The sequence below is a fragment of the Rhea americana genome, unplaced genomic scaffold (genome assembly GCF_003343005.1).
Source record: "Rhea americana isolate MKP2758 unplaced genomic scaffold, rheAme1 scaffold_1, whole genome shotgun sequence".
Lineage (NCBI taxonomy): Eukaryota > Metazoa > Chordata > Aves > Rheiformes > Rheidae > Rhea > Rhea americana.
Window position 1 is genome coordinate 5818844 of NW_028185038.1, and position 24311 is coordinate 5843154.

At 37.8% G+C, this 24311-nt stretch overlaps 1 protein-coding gene across 3 annotated transcripts in view; it reads left to right on the forward strand.

Moving 5' to 3' along the window:
- ATXN7L1 (ataxin 7 like 1) overlaps window positions 1-24311 on the forward strand; it is a 122993-nt gene that overhangs the window by 38545 nt on the left and 60137 nt on the right. Inside the window, exons 1-2 of one of the 3 annotated variants that reach the window (XM_085298055.1) lie at window positions 4174-4193; window positions 5047-5151. The exons of 1 other annotated variant lie outside the window; for it this stretch is intronic. In XM_085298055.1, the coding sequence (XP_085154181.1) occupies window positions 5049-5151 (103 nt within the window). In that variant the 5' untranslated portion in view covers window positions 4174-4193; window positions 5047-5048. Of the gene's footprint in view, window positions 1-4173; window positions 4194-5046; window positions 5152-24311 lie in introns of those variants that run through there. One more of the 3 variants, XM_085298046.1, reaches the window with a different exon arrangement.

Consider the following 24311-nt stretch of genomic DNA (forward strand, 5'->3'; position numbering starts at 1 on the left):
TCTGAGCACCACAGTAAAGTACGTACACAGTAATACTTGGTTTCATATTTTCATCCACAAAAGTCAGGATTCCTAGAGAGCAGTCACTGTTTCTGATTTCCTGTCTTGGGTATTTTTCACATGATACGGGGCACTATCACATCCCGTTAGTCAAGTTATTAATTTGCAAGGCAAGGCTCTTGTTGGTGTACAGTATCGATAGGCATGGCTGGCCAAAAGATTTCATTTTGGGGGGATGGTGATTACATAGGCAAGGAGTGGAATATGTGTAGGTAGCGCTTCACCAAAATCTACAGTTACTAGAGTAATATAAGTTATCTGCTCTTTCTTGCCATCAGGAGTCTATTCCAGATCTTCTGAAAGCATCTCCCAGTAAAGCAAGGTAACTCTCATAGGGGACCGTGGACTTTTACTTTGCAGAAAGGGTGAGAAGTTCTTTCCAACCTTACGCTTAGCGCTGCCCGTGTTTGCAGTTAATGTGCAGAGCACAGTTTCTGGCCGAGATGATCGTGCCTGAGATGGGAAACGCAGACATCGGTCGCTTTGTTTCTCCTTTATGGGGATCCTAGTGACAGCAGAAACCAAATATGCTTCCCAGTTCCTCTCCCACCTCTGCACTTCCCTGTTCTTTTTGTACTTTGACAATGATTTTGGTATTATTTGATGGTTGCTGACCTTATTCTGAGGTATCTGCTGTCATCTTCTGTGCTCTTTCCTCCTTATCCCGTGAAGAGGTCCTTCCCAAACTGCCCTTGAGAAGAACTGTTTTCTTCTCCAAAAGTCCACCTGTTCTGAAATGATGATCAGTGTTTTCCAGTGAGCATGTGCTCAGGTGTGATCGTTCCCTTTAGGTGATAAAATATTTAGGTGATAAAATTGACCCTATTGCACGTACAAGGTCCTGATTGTTCTTCAGTTTGGTTTTGGCATTTTGACAGTGTCAAAAATAACCCCTCAACTCTGGTTATTTTGAGGAGGACACAAAAGTATTGGGCACAAACAGCAGGGATTTGGCTGCAAGAGGGTCTTTGTGGGAGGCCACCATGAACTGCCCCGCRCTGGTCCTCAGTGGCTTCGAAAAGGATGCAGACAGCCCATTGCACACCAAAGCGGCGGCTGCTCAGAGGGACACGAGGCTCTGCTGCTCCAGCGTACCTGAGAGAGGGCAGCCGCTGCTGGTAACACTGGGGACAGGGGACTCGGGAGGGGGACATGTGAGGACGCACGTGAATGGGAGCAGATGCGAAAGGGGACATGGAAGGAGAAACATCTGGAGAAATGAGATGGGGGAGGCAGATGGCAGCAGAAGAGAGCCACTGGACACTGTCCCCACCTCCTGCACCCGAGGGACAGGGCCCTGAGTGTACGCCAGGGCGAGAAGGAGGGGGCGAGACGGCCCTCGGGGGTGGGGAGACTCCACCAAAGTGGAGCCTGAGGAAGGGTRTTTCCCTGAGTGCTTGTTTAATTGTTTATGTCTTTATTTTCAGTATCCAAAAGGGTAATTCAAACATCTTAATTGGTAACAAATTGAGTGAAATTCCCTGAGTGGAGACCATTTTRTCTGTGGCACACGGTAGCATTGAACTGTTATGGGTTTTTTTTAAAAAAATGGCTAAAAATGCATATACTTATTTATATCTTCTACTTCCTTTTTCATTTCATATTTTCCTTGTTTTCTTCATTGTAAATTCTCAGATATGGATTGCATTTGTAATATTATCATGCCTAGTAAAGTGAGTCTCTGGGAGGAATTTCTAGGGAGACAGTATTTACGCTTGGTACGATTTTTAATTTTAAAGAAAAATTGTGTACTGTGTAGGTGGTCATAAATTGTGAGTTTAATCTTGAAATTTGATTTGTATCAATCCTGCTAACATCAGTGGAACTGCTAAGGTGAGTTAAACCTGTGTCTGGCATTTGCCAGACCTGACAAATTTTCCCTTTTACAAATTCCTCTGTAACAAACCTTTAAGGAATCATGTCTGAAGGATAGTATTTAGTTAATTTTTTTAGCTTCAGTGATTAAATAACCACAATAATTTATGGTACCTCTCTTATTTCTGCTTTTCAAACTGGTCATCAGCCCTTGGGGTTCTTGGATTTGTTTAAGTGGCTCTGTGACAGGTAACTAATAACAGCAGGTTTAATGCCAGAGGACTGGCATTTACCACAGAGATTTGCACCTCCACTGGATTATTTCTTAGAATCTTCAATTTGAAGAAAACTTCCAAAGCGCCACTTTTCCTAACGTCATACACTGCGTCTCTGCATCATCGTTTTGGTGCTGGGTTTATCATGCTGCTGTTTTGGTATGTTCTCCTATATATCTGCTTGGTTTCTTACCATCTCAGCTTCTGCCACTTCAAAATCATTAAAAAATCCTGAATCCTGTTATTTCCCAAGTGCTGTGCTGTTTGCCAGGTCGTGCGGTGTAGTCACAAATAATAGCATCTTTCCTTCACCACTCCCTCCTTCATAGTGTCTGGTGAAAATAGAGATGATGCTGTGATCCTGCAAACTAACCTGATTTCTAATCCTGTCCATGACCTTGAATGGATTTGTGCGGTATTAATACCTTATGTGTTTTTATAAGTTACTGCCAGACTTCATAAAACTCAGACTCTCACCCCGCCAGACTTCATATGCCTCAGATAGAGGCCTATTTTGAAGTCCAGTGTAGAGCTGTAAGGGTTAAATGGACTTGAAGAGTTTAGAACAGGAAAAAAAGATGTAGCTTTTAAATATCTTTTATGTTTGCAAAGGGCAAAGTCTGTTTGTTTTCACAGCAAAATAATTTCTGGGCTATTTGAACAATAGAAAAATTATTTTTAAGTTGTTGAGATGTTTTAACCATTTTTGAAATATTTTATAAATATAATTAAATRCATGTTCTTGAGCTGAGATTTTTGTGTCAAATTATATCTTAAACGAATAATCTTCCCTGTGGAGTTTACAAGGTTGTCAGTGGGAATCTCTATGCTCCCAATTGGAAACAGATCCTTGGCTAAGAATTGCTAGTGTGAAGTGATTTTTAAGATCGCTGACTTAATCCAGAGGCTAAGGTAGAATAAATTATTTCCAGAATTTTAAAATTACCATATTAAAAGCGAGAGTAAAACAAACAGGCCTGCCCTAGTGTCTGGCTAGTTCTTTTGCTTGTTTGTTTTACTAGTGCCATCAGAGGAGATTTAATCAAAGCATGTGATTTTGGCTTCATGAGTACTAACACTAACAAAAGCAAGAAATTACAGAAGTTGTTGTATCTAACTAATGAAATACTTCAAGCTTACATTGAATTTGTTGATAGCATTCATCTGTAATGCATTTGAAGACCTGGTTAGTCCAAGACTAATAGTGGCAAGAGGTGGTAATTAGTTAGTCTTTCAAGTGGATCTCCTAATCTGGTAAGAGCAGTACCAGGGGAGACTTCTGCTTTTCTGGGGATAGAGAAAATGTTCACATCTGATCAGGCTATATCGTACCTCAGGGTCAGCAGTGGTGGTTTCTGCCCAAAGATACTTGAATGAGAATCTTTGGGTCTATTTGTGATACTGCCTAAATTAGCGTGAGGGTGGTTGCCCTATCCCTATGTTGGCTTCTCAGGGACTGAAGATACTTTTTCCTTCCAAGCGCTGCCATCATAAGGAACGGTATTACTCAAGTGGGAATTCTGCCTGAGCCTGTAGCTGCTGCGTAAGAAATAATAAATAGGGCAAAATAGTAAACAGGACAAAATCATTCAGAATGTTTGTCTTCAGTAATAACTAATGAAATAAATTACCAGATTAAGTTACCCTTTGGAAACAAAGCCTATTTTTTAAAGAAAAAATGTCCATGTCAAAAATGCATTGGAGAAGTAATATTTAATCATTGATGTGTTTATCAATCATAGCTGCTGTTGTGYGTTTTGCCCTGAGATCTATCTTTTGCTCCTGCTTACATGCCTGCTCAAATACTGCCAAGCTGATATTTAAACCTGAGTGAGAAGTTGCATTTGCAAGTTCTCCGATAGACTTCAGATGCTGCTGACTAACATTGGAGTGCCATCTTAACGGTGCCTTTAAAGGAAAAGGTCACTGCCCTGTTCTGAAGGGCAGTGTGATCTGCGTGCCTGGCGCTGCATTAGTAACCACGTGTCTAATATAGACACCTTCCTTTAGCAACACTGGGTGCGGTGACATGATCTCACACAAGTGAGTAAGAGTGATGTAAGAAGTTACGACCCTCTAAGCTGAAGTGTGGTGAACGAGTAAGTCAGCTTGTCCTGAAGTTGTAGCAATGCRAAATGACACAAGTTAACTCACTTGTAATTTTAGAGCTTTTAAGCCTTCAGTGTAATTAAAACAAACCCATTTTATTCTGTGTTTGTAATGGCTTAAGATTGCATGTGTTGCACTATTGTATCTCAGCTGCGAGGATTAAATGCCTCTGATAGTTTGATTGTACCCATTGATAGATTTCATGAAATTCCTCATGCCTTCACTGAGAAATACCTCATTCACTGTCTCTGTTTTTTCCCAGAGCCATGACATCTGAGTCAAAACTGGGGTGGCATTCCTGACTGTATTTTAAGCTGTAGTATCCTTGACCTTGGTCAAATAACTAGCTTTTAAACATGAGACTTTCTCTGGCAAACTGTAGTCAARCTTAGAATATTTTAACATAGGGCATAACTCATGCACTATGTTTTCTAAAATAACCCTTAGCAGAGATGTTAAGAGATGCACTTTTTCTTTTATTTCTACAATTGGCTGGTATAAAAATGTTTAGTCCACTTCTTTGTAGTCAGTGTTAAGACAAAGATGTTGCTGCCTGTATTCTGACTCAGAATGAGGTGATGTGATTGCATCCTAAGTATAGGGGACCTTGGCACGCAAAAGAGGAAAAAATTATTAACCTAGTAAGAAGGTCTTATGGAGCAATGTGTAAATTTGCTTTGTGTTAATTAATATAGTAGTAGTGGCCCTACAGTATTTTCATTTTTTCTTAATATATTCTTTAAAGCATAATTTCTAATTCTTGTATATATTTTTAACTTTCCCACAGATATGCACTTATTTGGCCATTATCCAGCTCATGATGATTTCTATCTTGTAGTGTGCAATATCTGCAATCAGGTAGTCAAGCCACAGGTTTTCCAGTCGCACTGCGGTAAGTGAATGTTTTCTTTCCTGAATTACAGTGCCAAACCAGCGTATGATTCTCAAGAATCATTGCATATGATCATGACAGAGGCATTGCAGATAGACTTTTCTGGTTATCTTGGGTTCTTTCCACAGAAAACATCAGGAATGCCTTCAAATAGGCATGTTTCCTGTAAAGAAAGTTTAAAATAATTATTCTAGAAGTTAGGCTTTTCAAATTGAACAAATTATAATAAATTAACTTATTACAACAAAGAAATACTGTTAGCTAGATCCTAGCTAGGTTAAAACTATTATGACATAACCTTGGTTTGTCTTTTATCAAAGCTATACACTAAGATCAATGAGATACAGATCTATGTTAACTAGAATTTGGATGTTACGATGGATGGTTTTAAGATGGGATTTGCAGATAGGGGTTTATAGAGCTTATTTTTATATTTCTCATAGGGTTTAATTTTTTTAATGAATGATATTAAGTCACTTTCATTAAATTTCTCTTAAAATGTTAATTTGAGAAGCTGCAGAAATATGCAGATATTTATTTCTCAGTAGGACTACAGCAAGATGACTTTTTTTTTTTTTTTTTTTTTGGTAAGTAGAAATGATTTAGTTAGGAAAAAGGTATATTTTTTTTAATTGATTAACAAACTACTTGTAATATTCCCTGAAAAACTTCATTCTAAGATCTGATTTATTCATTATTTGTCCAGAAGTTTATTTCTGTCTTCTAAGAGGATTGCAAAGTGTGATTGAAATGRTAGTTTTGTATGAGTTCTTTAATTTATTTTCTTAAAATTCAGTTAATTATGTTAGTTTGTAGGTGAATGCAAAATAAAGAATGATAGCTAGTACTGAGTATGGGATTAATGAAATACATTAAGAAGGTCAAAAATGAGTGACCCAGAAAGATTTTACTTGCTCAAAAACCACAATAGACTTCACAAATCCCATTTCTCTTTCACTCTTCTTGGCAATAAAGCAACTCAGTAAGTGAAAACTTAAGTGAAATGAACAGAAAATGTAAAAGTTTGTTTGCTTTGGAGGAGAGATTACCAAAATGCTACCCTGGTTTTATATGGATGGACTGCTAACGACCAACCAGAAGCAACTGCARTCATGCTGAAAGGCAGTTGTACTACTCAACAGTACCTTTGGCCTGGGTTTAAATAACTGTAAAAAAGTAAATTGCATTTTTAGTATCCAGTGAATAAGATCTGAAAGCATTAGTATACTGGGAGAATGAAATATTAATTTAATTCACTTGGCAGGAAGAGAATCCAGAGTTTTAGTGAGTCATCTTTCTTAAATATTTGTTTCTCACACATAGCTATATATGTGGTTTCCTCCTGCCTAGATTCGGGTGTTTTATGGCTCTTTCAGTGACAGAGAAGCTTCTCTGCATATGGTCATAAGTACAGTGAGTACCATGACCTTAATTGATGCATTAATAAAAGATGTACTAGAGAACAGAAAAATCTTTATAGCACATGCTTCTGAATTCTTGACCACTGAAAAATGACTTGCTGTATCTTTTCATAGTTGCACTTTTTCTGGTCATGACATGCTGGTTTGGGGAGTAGGATGAGAGTTAGTCCTGTTTTCATGCAACAGGCATAGAGAACTACTAGAAGTGTTGATTGAAATGCTAGATCAGTGTTTTGGATTCTTTATCTGATAGTCAAAGTTGGTACAGGATTACATAGGCAAAACATCAGTTAAGCCTAAAGCTGTGTTTTTAGTTTTAGTTTAGTTAGAGTTGAGTTGTAGGCTTTGATCTGTTGATCCTAGTGACGCATCTCATGTTCACAGGCTTGTGTTTCAGCTAGAAGGGAGTGAACCTCACTATCAAGCCAAGGTTTATACAGAAAGCAAAGTTTTTCTCCTCACCTTATGCCCTGGGAGTCATGTTCCTTGTTAAGGGCTGAGCAGGAGCCACAGTGCAGCTGATCTTAGAGCTCGGTCCCCTCGTGTTGGAGGGGAAGGGCAGAATGCGGTGCMGTGCAGGGGTTCTCCCACAGTGTTTTCTTTCTGCCAAACCACTTTGAAAGGCAGAGCTGTTAGAAATGTCTCCTCCTCTCCATTCTTAGGAGTCTGTTCCCACCACACATGGATCTGCAGAAGGAGTTTCCATGTATTGACTCCATGTGTTTGCTAGATTGGGAGCTACACTGGAGGGAGAGGAGTTATCAGCACTCACAGGAGAGCTTGGATATCCAGAGTTTTGGCCTGAACATAACRTGCATTATATCATACCATATAAGTATTTCATTAATGGTTCAAATATAGCATCATGTGTCACCAGTGCTAAGGCAGAAGAGTTATATTTTGAAGAAGGTAGAAGAAACTTCTGGCTTTAGCAACAAGACATAAAATTGGGAAGCCCCCTTTAGGGGCTTCATTTTCAAAACCAGATAGGAAAATGTGGAAGGGAAGGGGAAATGAATGTGAACTCTGTCAGCTGTAAAATTATTTTAATTTGTTGTATGGATGACCTTTGAAATAATATGTTCTGAAAAATGCTAGGCTACAAAATAAGCATACTCAAAAAGGTAAAAAAAAATGTGTCATTGAAAAGTAAACAGCGTAAGAGTTTGTGCCTACAGGTTTATCTGTAAAGTAGAAATACAGCGTAGGAAAGAAATAATGAGAAGTAACTGTAAGGCAGAAATGAAGATGGCCAAGGGAATTTAAACAGCCAGCTAGACGACAACAAAATTCTTAAGCGTGTCACAGATAGGTAGTCTGAAAAGAGGTCATGAGATTTTTGTTTATTAGGAGAAACTTGGGGAAGTTGAAACTTTGCAGAGAATGTTTGCATCTGCTATTATCAAGCAGAAGTTTTGAGTGAGACTTGGTGAGATTTTGTTGAAAAGAATGTATGATTGTGAGGGACAGATGATACAGTGCTAGATACAGCAACCATTTAATATAGGATAGGTCACTGCAGATAGATGCTTCATTTTAAGAGTATTATGGTTAAGGTAATGCAGTAGCAAAGCTTAGTTTCCTCACAAACACAAAACATTTGACAGAATTTTGTCTGAGATCAATTATTTAGAATTATACTCTCATTGGAATCCTATTTTCAGTGCTTCCTACAAAGAAAAGTTTAATTCAAAAGAAACATCGATAGTAGGATTTCTACATGTAGTTGCAGTGTTTTTATTTGCTTGTTCTTCAAGCTTAAAATGGTGTTTCTTTTATAGTAAGAGGTTAAGTGAAAACATTGGCTGACAATATAATTTTTTAATCAAAAGATAGGATTGTAAAGATGGGCCTTTAAAACTGCAGAAGGCTAACAGCTCGGTGTCTCCGCATTCTGTAGCAAAGGTTGATGTTTAAGTTTTAACATGAAAAACAATGGTTTAAAGAGCAAAGGTAGAAGAATTTGCAGATGAATGCATCTTATAAACAATATTGAAGATAYTGAAAGGAGCTGCAGGATATACTAAAACTAAGCAATGGGACAAAATGATGAAGCAGGGAGTTTCTTCAGAGGAGAATAAAGCAATCCGTGTTGAAAAACTTTTTGAACTCCTTGTAAGTAACCAGCTAACATCAGTGCTGCATGATGCCCGTAAGCTGCAAAGATCCCGTGAATCCTTGACCTTTTTTCTTTCTCATTTCTTCATTATTTCATTATTTATGCAGTTTCTTTTGCTTCATCTTTGTTATCACAACCCTCTGTTACACTGGTCAATTGAGAGCTAAGTTCTGAATTGCTTGCTTTAAAAAGCTAAGCTCAATAAGGACCTAAAAAGCAAACAATGTAGACTGCATTAAAAGAAATGGAAAATACTGAAAATAATTGATAGGTGGTGTTATCCCCTTGAAGATTTTACTTAAGATTATYCACGTTGTTTCAAGAAAGATACACTGGGATATTGCTGAAAGGCCTGTAGAAGAGCTTTAAAGATCGAGATGGAATATTTTGTTCAAAAGAAGAAACAGAAGTGATGTGCTTAAAACGATATAGAAGAAGTTTCAGAAGACAGAGTTGTCCAAGGCCTTGGTGATTATTATAAAACAACTCTAAAAAAAAATAAAGTTTTAAAAGTAGTATGTGTTGTGTAAGTGACAGGCATCCACTAATACATAATGATCTTAAGAACTGAGTAAGATCTAAAGAAGAGCTGGACATTCTGCGTTATTAATTAGATCTGTATGTGTGTTATCTAGGGAGAAAATCTTAAAAAATCTTGCACTAGGAAACAGATGAACTGCAAGCTGCCTGGGGCTGGTATAATCCCTCCCTGCATTAAGTTATGATATCAATAATCCATCAATAAAGGGCAGGTGAAGGTTTCTTGTGAAGCACTGCTTCTGGCTGCAGTCAGTTAAGAGAGTGAAACAACAGAACACTTCAGCAGACTGTGTGAAGCAGGAATACTTAAYTTCTGGTCTTAGTTTTATTTAGGATTTCATCACCTGTCGAGCATTGGTATCAATTTGGTGGCTCATGGTTTTTTTAATTAGGTCATGCAGGAGTATGCATTTAAAGTCAGCGATACCAAACACCTCAGTCAGTARACTTTTAGGTAATTTAGACTGTCCTATTTACTGTGAAATGTCTTATTTCACATGTCTTAAATTGCAGCTTTAAAGCTGTAATGAAGACAGTGAAATGAGAAAGCATTAAAAACCACTGCTGTTTTTTAGCTCTTGAAGGCTATGTCGTGGGGTGTCTTCATTGCTCCTGACAAGGACTTGTAGAGATCTATCCCAGAATCTCCCATGACTTGTTGTTTCTTACTAATATCCCCAGTAAGATCCAGTTCATATTCTCTCAGTAGGATTTAAGCCCATGCCAGACATATGCTTTATGTCTCTTTTTTCCCTGTACTGTAACTTGAAGGTCTTGGCTTTGGAGCAGCACTGGGATGCTTAGTTGAGTGAACATTTGCGCCTTATAACGCTTCTGGAGCACTTGTTGGCATCTGCCTTTCTCTAGAGCATAAGAAGATCCAGTGTTTCATTTGTCTCTAATTTCTAGACGTGTGGCAGCTATCCTTGATGGCACAAGGARGTTGTGAAGATTGTAGAGGTAGATGTTGTTTAACTTTTAAGGGCTTGATTCCTGAAATACTGATCAGAAAAGAGAACAGTATGTTTGTGGTCAGACTTCTTAAATGAAAGCAATGCATCTTACGACCTTAGACCGGTAGTAATCAGAAAGGCCTGGCTAGTTGGGGGACTGACTTGCTAAATTTGAGAGCCTTGAATAATCACAGCATAAAGCTCAGTGTTGCAAAGTAGATTTGACCTAGGTTCTAGGCTGGGCAAAGACAAAAGTATTTTTAAGAGCAGTTTCTTGAACTTATATCTCTGGGGTAAAGATTTACATTTGTTTCTGAGGATTAAACCATTCATGTACAGGTGATGTAAGCCCAGCTGAAAGAGGGAGAGACTTGGCTTCATAGACTGCTAAGTAAACTATAAAAGAAGGCAAAATTTCTTGAGGCCATTCAGTTTACTGTACTTTTTGAAAATGATGTATCATAGAATTTAAAAATGAGATTGAAATAGTGTTGCTTGCTTCTGAACCTAGTTGTTGTGAATAGCACTTTCAACTACCTGGTTGCAATGGTATGACATCTTAATTTTTTTAAATGTGTGAACATGTATTTATTTCTTCATRAAGTAGTTCAAAATGAGATATTAACCTGGTTATATGGCTTGTAGCAAACTTAACTGTACTTGCCATGTGGGGGGATTTTAGTTTTGAGTAGAACATTTTKGGGGACAAAAGAGCACCTCTAAAGTACTATAATGTTCTTGCTTTTTGTTGACTGATTTTTCCCCCCCACCTCCAATATATCTATTTTCTAGAAGTATTTTAGGATAGCAATCTATGCAGAGCAGTCTGGCCATATGAATTTTGTTAACTCGAATTCTGTGACAGCCTGTCTGTTATTTGTTAAGATGGGACCCGTATCATTTCCCAGGAGATGTTTCTGCATTCCTTTGGCCCTAGACAGAATAAAGCTTGATGCTTTTGTATTGTGTTATCTTTTAGCAGACTAAAGAGTGTCAAATACAGTTCTCGTTATTTTTCAAAAATATTCCTTACAATAATAGGCTTATTAATTTTGACCTTTTCCTGTTAAAAGGAAGATCTCAGATAATGGTAGCTCTAGAATATTGGAGAACAAGCAGTATAGATACAGAGAGCTTGTCAAATTAATTTTACTTTTTGTTTTAGTATGAGGACTGTGGGGAAAGTATTAAAAATGAAGTTGGGGGAATTTAATTTTAGTTAAATTAAAATTCTAATAATTTTTAAATTATTTGAAATAATTTCGCTTGGCTAAACAATAACTATAGTATAGCCATCAAAGAAAGTTTCCAAACACACTCTGGARCAGTTTCCAAAAATGTAGATGCTATCTTAATGAGCTGAATAGTTCAGAGCTCCATTTGATTAAACAGTGTATAGAAGAGAACAATTACACTTTGTTGAGGGAAAATGACTGTGAAGATCTCTCTATTTTAATTTTTTTTATTGCAAGTTCATTGCTATCCATCCTTCCTGTCTCTTAAGGTTATTCTAATAAGAATTTCTACCTTTTAATTAGAAATTTATACTTGAAAAAAATACCTTCCCCCCCCCATTACTTCTGAGTTGATAAGAGTGGTTTGCTTACTTAACAAGAGCTGGAACAAAACTAGTAGCTGGCGTCTTTTTTTGCATCAGGATTTTGATACTGGTATCGCTGTCGTATTTGATGGAGCCTCTCAGTTTTGATACTACTTCCAGTTATTCAATGCCTTGTTTTTATTAAATGCAGACAGTTGGGGGTTTTGTCATTGTTTGTATTTTATTTACTGCATTTTAGCTTTTCTCAGTGGGAGTGTTCTTGTTCCCTTCAGGGACAGTAGCATTTTGAGTGATTCTCCCTTCTGTTACAGGGATTGTTCACAGCCTTGTCAGAATTTGTGATACGGTACTGTTACTCATCAACTAAGTCTTTGGCTGTCAACTCTATGGCTAGGTTGCATGCATAGGAAAATTAAAATAATGAAAATTACTCTTGTGCCTCCTGCTTTTTGGTGAATGTGTAACGGTTGTKCAGTGTTAGCAGTCAGACTGGCAAGAATCCAAGTTTACTTTTTCTTTGGGAAGGGGGAAGTATTTGAAAATTTTGTGTGCATCTTACTCATTTTAACTGTAATTGTACGATTGCACAGGATACACTGATTTTTGTCTGCAACTCTCATTTCATTGCATGAAGCTGAGGCCACTATCCATCTTCTCTGTCATCCCTGTAGGTCTTAAATAGTAAAGCACTGCATGGACAATCCAGGTGAAGTGAATGTCACCCTTGCAGAGGCTAAACTAAAACAGCACAGCCTTTGAATTAATTATCTTTTCTCTGTGTAGCCTTTTGGAATGCTGTGTATTTTTAAACTGTCAGAGCAATTCTTGGGTCTCTGAGTAGATAAAGAAATGCAAACTGTTTTTGGTTTCCTTCTTTGAGAGAACAGCTCTAGACCTTAGCTGCCAGTAGACTTTGGCCAGATCCAGAAAAAGTGCCTAGATGCCTAAAAGATAATCAGCTGAATTTTTAGTAATTGATTCAGATCAAGCAATAAGCAAAAAATCCTTCCTGTCTGCTTACATGCCTAAGAGTGTTGGGCACCTCAGTACTGGCTGCTCTGCTTGTCCAGAACCACAAACAACTTGTTTTTTCCTGTGAGTACCACATAGAGCTCAGCAAAAGGTGTAACAGCAAGGCCACGTTCATTCATCCATTCAAAAAACAAACAAACAAACAAACAAAAAAAAAACCCATGCCTTCTCTGTGTTTACTTGGCCCGGGAAGCTAGAGACTTGTATTCAGTAGCCTTGCCACCCAGGAGCTATTCTCTCATCTCCCACCTCCCAGGAGAGGAAAAACATAACCGCCAGACAGACCGTAACCCAGGCTAAAACAAGACTCGGGCATGCTTTTTGCATTTTTGCATCAGACAAAATAAATAATGCGGAGAGTAGAGAATAACGCCAGAAGACACCGTGACAGGGACTGAAAAAGGTGCAGCTGCTGCTGCGAGCGCCGGGAAGCAGGGCGTGTGCTCGCCTCGCGATTGCTGGGGTCTGCTGGAGGCTGGAGGGAGCGCGGCCTGTTCTCGTCCTAGTCTAGCGCGTGAAGCACAGATGGAGCGGGGTTCAGACCCGCTGATGCTTGCTTGGAAACAAGCAGCACGATATTTGCTAGTTTATGTAAAATATATATAAAAAAACCATACAGTTTATATATTGTATATAATGTGTGTGTGCGTATATAAAATTATAATTTGCTAGTTTTTATATATTTTTATATGTACGTGCATACATATAAAGAATTTCTATTACCAATCCATCTGCTGATGCTACTGTCTTGTTTGTTGCTAATTCCTGGTCAGTGAGAGAGCCTAAAACAGAATTTTGCATAGAGGAATAGCTACACAATATCAATAACTAGCATAAGTAGGAAGCTCACAATGGCCCAAAGATAACTTATGCACTTCAAAAAATAACAGGTTTTTGTTTCTCTATAAATAGATTAAATAGTTCCAATAATTCAATTTTTTTTTCATTCAAAGGATTCTTTAAATAAGGGACAAACATTCTGGCACCATTGAGCTCTCGGAGGCTTGTACATCAGGGAACAGGGTGTATTCAACAGCCATCAAACCTAGTAACCTTTTTTCCCTTCTTTCCTATTTAGGGACCTATAAAATTGAAAGAAATTGTAGGAAATTGAAAAATGTGGAAATAAAATAATGATTAAATGTCCTTTCTCTAATCTCAGTTATGTTGTGCCTCTTACTGTTCCTTGATTTGTTGTAATTTTCTGGTGCTGATCTTAAATAATTCTGCAGAGGAAGTAGATTGAAAGAGCAATAACAATGTTGGACTTTTCAGGGTACTGGAAGTGCATTGGTCTAGTTTATGCATAAGCTAATTTATGATAGGTATTATCTCTTTAGTGTGGTGTATTCATTAATAGTGTTTGAGTGAGCTGTTAAGTATTATTTTTAACTGCACATAAATTGTGTTAAATGACAAAGTACATACTTGAACTGTTCGTTGTTGTCATGGCGTTGATGGGAGATAGGAATCACTGGTAATTCATTTCAGTCGAGATTTTTAAGAGATGGGGCTTTAAATAGTAACCAGTAAGGATTTCTTTTAAGGAGTATCTGTTTATAGACCTCAGCTGTTGAAGGTTGACTGTAGCGTTAGGCTTAAGTTTAATCTCCTCTGTGCTATAATTTGCAGGGCTGGGTTCAGTGCGTCATTCTTCCAGCCGCTGCAGTGCTGGAGGATGGCGCTTGTGGCAGGAGGGAGAGGGGGGAAGGCTGGGGAAGGTGTGTAATACACCTGCTGATGTTGCTCAGCGCTTTCCATCATAACCTGTTAAAACCTGGCAAAACTGAAAATAGTTAGGACTGTTTTGGCCCTCACAGCTGCSAGTGCTAGACTACGTTGGTACATGCAGTGGTGAGTGGAAAGGAAACTGGGGTGGCACTCTGCTACTTCRCAGAAGTGTTTTTTCCGATGCTCTGAAATGCTGCTTTCCACTGCTGTTTCCATAGCCACTTCTAGCACCTACAGCCGACTTAGGGGGCAGTGCGGGAGGCAGAAGTCCTTTCGCATGCAGCAGATGGTAGGAAAGTGATGTGTCCTTTTTCCAAAGAGCTGCAGTGCATAGAAATCAGAGATTGAATCAAATCAAAATAAGTATCGAGCTGTCATTTAAGAGCTTTATGTTCTTCAATATCAGAAGCAGTTACGTTAATGATTTTCATGTAGATTTTTTTTCTAATTTAATGTTTTTTTWAAAAAGTGTTTTTTAATAGAGGGAAATTTAATTATTGTAAGCTAGATAGTACCAAGCTTKCAAGTCTACTTTAGAAACTTGTTTTGCAGTGTTCAATAATACTTGTTTCAGATTTTTTTATGCCTTCTTAATTTTTAAATAGTTCTTGTTTGTTTTGATACAATTTTATCCTCAAATATAAGTGTGGGTGTCACAAGTTTATGTTTAAAATCCAGTGAGTTCTGTTTATTTCATTGTAATAGTAGAACACAACCTTTTGGTGCTTGAATAGTGCCAAATTATTCAAAACATCTTATTTGCATGCRTAAAAATACTGTACTTAAAATTCTCATCATTTCAAACATAGCTGAAGCTCCTCTGTGTGTTTCTTATTTCACAGTCCTGTAGTGATTCATATAATTATCTTAATAGCTTAATGCTATTCTATTCAGTTAGTGATATTAATGTAATAATTGTCATAGTATAATCCAAAAATATTGCATTAGGCCTTGTTCTAAAATATATTTGATCATTACAGGTCTGTTAGAAGCAGGCTTCTGTTTTTAAAGTAAAATTATTGCATTGATCTAGTTAGAGAAATGAATTATGTTCTATGAGATGTAATGAAAGAACTGTTTAAAGTATGTTAGGTAAATAATGATGGGCAACTAATCACCTCATGARGTGTCTATGCTGATTCAATTTCAAATATTTGATTTAGCTTCCTACCTGTTGTAAAGATGCCTAAATGAAATCTGCCTCATTAGTTATTTATGTTTATGAAGCATRAATATACTGTTAGCCAGGAACACTTTCTTTAACTTGTTCTCAGAAATAATAATTTTTTTCTTTTTTTTTTTCCCCCTTCTGGATACGCTTCTTGTTTCTGAGATACAATCTTTCACCATGCCTAGCGTCTGCTCTGCATCTAGTGAAGTATACCTAATACCTTCCTTACATAAAATGTCAAGCATTGCATATGTGAAATGCATTTAAATCAAGCATTAGCTTATCATTATTTTATACAATTACTTTAGTTTTATTCTCTCTAGATAGATTACGTATTATATAGGCTCATYTTATCATGTTGAGTATATCATGCATATTGTAGTTTATTAATATCTAATTGGATTTTTTTTGATTAAAAGTATAGTTTTAAGCTTTTACTGACTGAAAAATCTTTTCATATTTTAATTCAGTTTGTAGGGAGAAGGTTTGCAGGAAGGAGTCTGTTTTTTGATGCAGCTTTTACGTTGAAATACTTATGTTGAAACAGGAATCTATCTGTGAAAGCTAGAACATAGAACGGTTTTTGACTAACAGTAATTACAAGTTTTACATTGATTATACATATTTTCAGTTTGATTTTTAGTTTGTGTTTCATTTTGGTTGGATAGAGTGAACTTTGAACAGTGCAACCTTGCGTGTATTTTAAGGCTTGTCAAACTTGCAGTAGTTCTGCAGGTGTCCAAATAAGACTGAACTGGTGTTTCTCATTCAACGACATGAGGTAAATGAAGACTCTATGGTATGGGTAAAACCAGGGGGTTTTATTTTGTTAAGACAACAAGGGATTGGTTTGTTGTTGTTGTTTAATCTTTCTGTCACTATCTAATGCCAGATGCACTTAGTGGCAGTGTTGAAAAGAGAAGGAAAACTCTCAGCATTTCTGCACAGGCAAGAAAGGCACAGTCGGAAACCRAAACGTAAAGCTTAGAGAACAGCATGGCGCAGAGCAGCGTGTTTTGAGTAGTAGATTTTTTGCTGTCCATTAACTAAAAAGCYGGTGTCAAGTCTGGACAGTCTTGATGCAGAAACTGTCGGCAATAAAACAAAGAGGATATACTCAAAAATAATTCTGCAGAAGTTCAAATCCTACATCAATGTAGATAGTTTGGCTCCATGTCACTTTAGAACAGGATAACCTTTCTTTCAGTAACCTAAAATAAAGCAYACAAAAGACAAAAATGCAATTAGATCCGTATAGGAATGCTGTAGAAAAAAATTGAACCTTAAAAATAAGACTGGTCTTTTGTTGCTTTACTGCTAAACAGTTTTCTTGAAAGTAATGACTTTTTGAATTTAATGCAACTTTCAGCAGCTAGGAGCYTGTAGAAAAGATTTTCAAGGCTTAACTGTATTCAGTGTGAAGAAATGCCACCTTTTTTTTGGTTTTTGAAACAGCCATCCAACAGGGAATAATCATTTCCTGTCCACCTTCATAAGAACCGTGCATCGCAATCCTCTGCCAWTATCACTCTTCTAGGCTGCCTGGACCTCGTTTGCTTAATTGCCACTCGCAGAGAGTCTTCGTGTCTTTGCCCTGCGTGTTTGCATGTTATCTGGTTCTCCCGAGCTGTTTTTGAAGGGCGGAGGGGGAGAGCAGTGATATGGTATCTGTTCCCTAATGTTCAGCTTGCCTCAAACACTGAGGCCATAATTTCATAGAACTTTTACAACTAGTCTGTTACAACTCTGGTATCTCATTACTGGGTATTCATGGTTCAGAAACCATRATTTTGTATATAACGTTGGTTGTGTTTTTTTTCCCCCCTCTGTGTCTGTTACTTGAAATTCAATGTAGAGAAATTTAATTTACTCTTTTATTATACTATTCAATATTGTGAACTCTTTCTGCAGTCTGATGCTCATCTTTACTGCTCTGAGTAACAAATTACTTCTCTTGCTGGCCACCTAATTCTATGGATCATTTCTAAATGTGTTGAAGAGTTCAGGCCTTAACACAGACCCCTGCTAGAAATCACTGTTTTGGTTGTTGAGATTTTTTTTTTTTTTTTAAGAAATTTGCCCATTTTCACCCTCCTTTCCCTGTCTTTTAGGTAGTTATTTAGCTGTTCGGTAACATGCAGAGGGTGGGTGGAATGGAACATTAGCTCTTGTCCCATAGTAGCAAACTTTTCCTTTAAGAAACTTTAATACTTACCCTCATTTTACTTCTTGGAAATTCARTTAGGCTGTGTCAGCTGGATTTCTGTTGTCCACATGCTCATTTATGCCTTCCAAGAACTCCAGTGTATTTGTGACTCACGTCTGTCTGTCACAAAATAAATTGACTTTTCCCCAATATATATTTATCCCAATATAAACTGATTTCATTCCTCTGTACAGTTCCCACAGCACATCTGGTTACGTTTCAGACTAGCTAGTTTTTATTTCCTTGTGTTCTCCCATGTGTTAGTGTTACCTTCCGATCTTCAGACTCAAGGTGGCTTTATGCAGCCATAGGGGCCTATGGGACGCCTGGATATGTACTGTGGGATTCGGTCCACGTGCTTTGTGGCATCCTCTGCTGATGCTTCAGTGGGAGGCAGAGTCTTTGAGCCTTTCCTGAAGAAGGCTTTTGGCATGGGAATCTCAAAATGTTCTTAAAGGGGACATGGATGTAAAAAAAAAAAAAAAAATCTGTTGTGCTTTCTTTATCTTTTCTGAATATTCCTTTTAAACTGTGATAATCCGTTGTTCTTGCAGGCTTTCTGACAGGTTTCAGACTTTCCATACTTTTGAATGTGTTTGATGTCTTGATTCATCAAGTAATTCAGCTTCATTTTTTAAAATTTCTTTGTTTCTGTGTCCCTCTTCTGTCACACTGGAATATCTTAGCTGTATTTTTTTCATTAAAGTGGAAGAGGACCCTCTGTTGTCTAATACTTGTGCAGTGGTTTGGGCTTCTGGACTCTGAAGATGTATTTTGTCAGGGTAAGGAAAGAAACAAAGGTGGGTTTATACATACATATACCTGTATATGTGTGTATTGGCTGAGCAACCCACTGTACCCTGAATGCAATTGTAGCTTTAATACTAAAGTAACTGTGAGGGAGTAGTTACAGTGCCACTTTCTGTGTAGACCTTGGAGAAAATGATCTCTCTTTTTTTTTTTTTTTTTCCCTGGCTTGGCAAAGAAAAAAACAGTTTTTCATGCTAAGAAATGATTTTATTGTAACTAAGTTTGCCCCTCGTTTTCTTACCAAAATAAATTTCGTGCCAATAGAGGTGAAGTGTTCCACTTGGCCTGAGATGACATCTTTTCTTTAGGRCATGGAAGGAGAAAAAAAATAGAGGAAGTGAAGGAGTAGATTTRCAAAATTGTTTCTGTTCCTTTACCCCCCAGCTTGGTGATTAGAACAGTCACTTGGGCTGTGGAGCATCCTATTTACCTTTTTCTTCCCTAATCTGTGGGGATTTGGATGAAGCGCGCCGAGAGCAGGCCATCTAGTGTTGGTGGGTGTTCGTAGTCGCTCGCGCAGACGGTGTCGGTGTCCTGCTCGGAAGGAAGGAGTGCAAACAGCGAGCTGGGGCCTCTGCTCTCGCGGGGACTCCTGCGACGGCTCTGCTGGTGTCCGCTTCGGAGACTGACCTGCGGAAAAGAAATGGAAAGGGTTGAAGAGTTGTACTCTGAGGCACTGAGTGCTTCTGGTTCAAGTCCACACTGGTTTCATCTCTTCTACTGAAGTTATTATTTTGAAAAAAGTAATTAAATAGCAACTGAATAGAGTAAGAAAGAGCGCAAATCCCTAGCTCTGTCAAATAGGATACTCACTTGGGAGCCAATCTGTGACTGGGAAAGGATCGTTTGTACAAGGTGAAATAATTGCAGCAGGAGCGTGAGTGAAATCCTGCCGAACCTCTCAACCCCCTTCACGCTACTTTGTCATCAGAGGCCCCTTCTGCAAAGCAGCAAGTTTAGGTTCAGCTCACTTGTGGCAGAAAGGTGAGTGCTTTAATCAGGGAAGCAGTCATCTGACTGGCGTTCACCACCTTTCAGTTAGAGATGTAGCATTTAAGTAGCTTTTCAGTATAGATATATTTAGAAATATTTAGCTTTTTGATCAGTAAGAATTTTAGAAACAAATACACTCCCTGAACTAAGCCGAAATAGCTGGTTTTAAGAGAAATATAAAGCCAAATACAGAACTGTCAGGAAATAGTAAATTTTCTTTAAATGCCATTATGATATATCAGCTCCTATGTTTATGTGATCAGTGATAACTACTGACATGTCCTGAATGTAAAGTGATTTTGAAGGCATTCCGGAAGCTCAAACAGCAGTTATCAGTGGTTGGTTGGTTGACAAAGACTGAGTGTTCCCGTATAGTTCATTCTGTCTCATCCCTTCCAAACTATCGTCCAGTCAGTCCGTCAGGGATGGAGATCTATGGGCTGTACCTGCACCGAGTTAAACAGTCTCCAACAAGGGACACGGTAATACTCCAGTTGCCCTATCAAGGTCAGATTCTTTTCTTGCAAAGAGGTTAAAGGGAAGGAAGGAAAAAAAGCTTTGTATCTTGTCCCCACAGCAGAGAAAAGGCATACACTAAAATAYTGCACACAAACCTCAGTATCACAATTCACATCTCCTAGCTTGGAGTCCTGGCAGTCATAAATGCTTCATCTTGTACCTGTATTTCAACTTTTTTTTTCCTTTTTTTTTTTTTCTTCAAATGCGGTAATCTGTAGTTTTTTCTTCTGTTCAACCTCTTGTCAGACTTGGGAAGAACTGGAGTAGTTTTAGTTTCCTTCTCTTCCCTGGCTGAAATCCCTGCTATTCCCTAAGTCCTATCTGGCATTCTAGGAGTAAATCAAATCAGAATTAGCCCCCCTCTTTGCAATTGAAAATAGACAAGGAYGAAAGTTCAACAAAAAATGCTACAGCAACCGATACGTTTAGCGGGGCTTTTTTGTTTTGTTCTGTTCTGGTTTTAGGGGTACTAGGAAGAGAGGGAAGTTGGGATGTGTTTTTTTTTTTTTTTTCTTATCCAGTTCGTATTATGTTCACAGCTTCATTTATATGCCACATCATTTTTTGTAAAATAGAAAAGCAAATCCGTAAATACTTGACTACTGTATCTTACAGACATTAGTAGTTTCAAGATTGCTACAATAATTAGGAATGCTACCTTAATTTTGGAAACATTTTTTGGAACAAAATTTTCTTTGGAAATGAAAGATCAAAAAGCCTTTATTCTACAGTTAGCACAGGTCAAGCGCAGCTGCTGCCTCTGCGTAGGGTGCCCCTACGTCCCTCCTTGCCGCTTCGCGCCGTTTTATCTCCCCGCGTTCCTGTCTTCCCACTGTGATTTTGTCTCAATGCTCTCAGCAGGCTGTCGTGGGCAGGTGCGAGGGAGCAAAGCTGAACTTCGGCTCTGCCCTAATTTAAGGATGCCCAGTCACGTTGATCCTGTGAGCGGTGTATTCAATTGCTGTGTGATAAAAAGCAAAAGATAAAGGCAGATTTCAAAGGGGCAAGGCATTTCCTCCCTTGCACTTCATAGGTTGGTATCAGCAAAACCTGGCAAAGCTGCCTTCGGTCACTCCTGCTTTGCTTTCATCCGCAGGGAGGGTTTCAAGTTCCTCAGGAGCCTGCGTGCCGGAACAGTTTTATTTCCAGCTGCTGATCATGCAATAGGGTCAGATAGAGAAATTATGAAGTTGTTGCCATCATTAGCACCAGAAGCAGTTTCTAAACAGTTTTTTCTTTTGTTGTTTTGTTTTTTTTTGCTCACAGATACAGATGTGACAATTCTAGCTAGATAGCATCACTGTGATGGAACAAAATTGAAGTAAACAGTACTTGGAACTTTAACATGTCATGGTTTCAGCAGAGAAATATGGAGACAAATCTATTCCATTGAACACTTTTCAGCTTGCTTAGTACAAGGCTTTACATTAACCATTAATTATTCATTGAGTAATGTATGCCTTTTTCTTTTCTCTTCAGCTCAATCATTGGATTTTTGTTCCATGGATCTGTTTTATAAAAAACAGAACAAGGTTTTCAGTTTTTAAACTGAATCTTAGTGCCATTTTAGTAGAATTGCCTTGTGTCTTTTGCTTCTRTTTTTTGAAGTGTGACATTTAATGTGGCACATCAAGATTGGAATGATGTTTCAAAGCATGCAAGAGCAAAGAGAAAAAACACAATGCGATTCTTTAATGCTTACGGAAGGTTAGACTATCTGTTGGAAAGTCTTGATTAATGACAAGAGAGTATGCATAGAGCGGCTAATTTTCTGCAGAGCTGCATAATATCAGCTGAAAAGCAGATGAAGCAGGTGATACCTTTATCTGTTTATCATCCAGCAAAACTACCATCTCTGTTCCATCAYGTCACACCTGTATTTTGCAGCCTTCCTTTCTTTAGCTTTGGCAAGACATGATTTAGTGGAATTAGCTTCTTGACCAGTTATATTTACTGTGTCTCTATCTTAAACTGCCTCTCACTCTTTCAACTTTATTTTATGCTTATTCACTTCTGTTTTCGGCTGACGTGTCATCCCTTGCCCAGATCATCCCACCTATCAACTCGCTCAACGCTTGCAGTCTCCATGCTGCGTGAGGACTGATCTTCTGACTCTTTTTCATTCAGACATAATCGTGTTTTCTGTAGGGCAGTCTTTCAGTCTGTGGAAGAAAAAGTTGTCTAAAAAACTCCCCAAAAGCACACCCACTTCTTTCATTCTTCTCTTGAAACCTCTCTTTGAGAAGGTTTCTRTTTCAAAAAATACTGCAGCCTGACTGTGTATGAGATTTTGATCTACTCACRAAGAATATTTTACTTGTCAGTAAGCCATTACCTTATGGTAAATGGCTGCTTTTATGAAGGTTTTGGAGAGACATTTAATAGTAAACTTAATAGAACACAGTTAAGTTGAATCAAGCAGATGTGAATATAACGCAGCTTTGCCAAGATTTGGTGATTTCAGGAAGAATAAATATATAAAATCTTTAAACGTAAGTATTCAGGTTTCTCACCTCCTGGAATGTGTTGTTCCAAAAAACCTAATTGGAACRATTCTGGAGTCTAATGTTAAATTGTAAAGTTAGCTCAAATAAGTCTTATTTTRGATTCAATTCAGGTAATTATTAGAAACTTTATTTTGTGTCTGTGTTGTAGCCAGTTAACTGAAGATTTGACTTGCTGTATATTTTAAGTCATTGAAGGAAATTAATAAATAAAGCTTTGCTTAACTAGTTTGTGAAGTGATCTTTTGGAGTTAAGTGAGGTATAAAGACAGTATTTTCCCTTTTTTGTGTTTTTATATGCTGTACAGCATCTGCTTAGGAAAAAAATCCTCACATTAATAGTATTTTTAAGGGATAAATAGTATTTCATCACCAGTAATTTACCGGGCAGTCAAGATATCAAAGATCTGAAGGTACTCGTTCAAAATGAGTCTCCTAAAACTGGATGTAATCTCAGTATGTAACTTTCAAAATATACTTAAGTCTGTGAAGTTGATAGAACTGATATTTGTTTTACTGCCTATAGAAAATGCATTAAGTAAGCATGTATAGCTGTGAAACAGGAAGAGGTTAGAGCCTTGCTTAATTTAAAGAGGAAACTACTAGCTGCTCTGTGAGTATGTTGCAAATTGTGCTGGGTTTTTAAAAGCAGTATTTCACCCTGCCTGGCTCTGTCATTTGCTTGCTTTCTTGCTTGCTTGCTTTTTTTTTTTTTCCTTTTCAGCTGGAATTCTTCATTTTCTTAGTGCATTTCCCATCAGCTGCTCATGTCGGGTGAGATAGCAGCAGTATTGACTTCAGCTAGTTTTACCAGTAAGCTTTGTCGTTCTCATTTTTAAGATACGCTTTAAAGCTGCACTTCAGCTGTATCACAAGAATCAGTTGCCAGTTGGGTTTTGAAATATTGCAGTTGACAGGAGCATTATTCTTTAATAATGATCATCCCGGTTAAAAAAAACTCTCCAAGCTGAAGGAGGACCATGGGTGTAGTATAAACATATGTTACAGTTTGCAAGGGTAGCTATCTCCTTTGAGATCCACTTGCTTAGCAAGAAGTGCTTGTTTGTTTGTTTTWATAGAAATGATGATTTTGGAGATCTGTCTCAGAATACTTGCATGGAAGTTTTCAGAGGTTTCATGAAGTTGAGTGGATGTGGGGCTGAGCCTACTCCATCCCTTAGGGACTCGGGATGTAACGCTGTGGTCAGCATAATCTTAGTTGATGCGGCATTTTACATCCTCAGAGACTRCCATGGGTGCACCAAATGTCTGATTCAGATCACCTAGAGATAGATGTAAAGTTTCTGGAAATTTTGAGATTTTTGTTGTTGTTATGTGTGAAAATATATTTACAGAAGCCAAACTCTGCTTTTTTTCCTTTAAGAACATGATGTTTAATTAGTTCATCTATTAACATGCACAGAAGTGTTGCTGGGTGATTAATAAGGTTTAATTTTGTAGAATAAAAGCAATATAGAGTATTGTATATGGAGCTGTGCTGTGGATTGAAATTTCTTTTTCTTGTTGATATCTTTGTAAAATGAGCAAATGTTAAAATATTCRGGAATTAGTATTATTACAAAAAATAAGATGCTGTTAT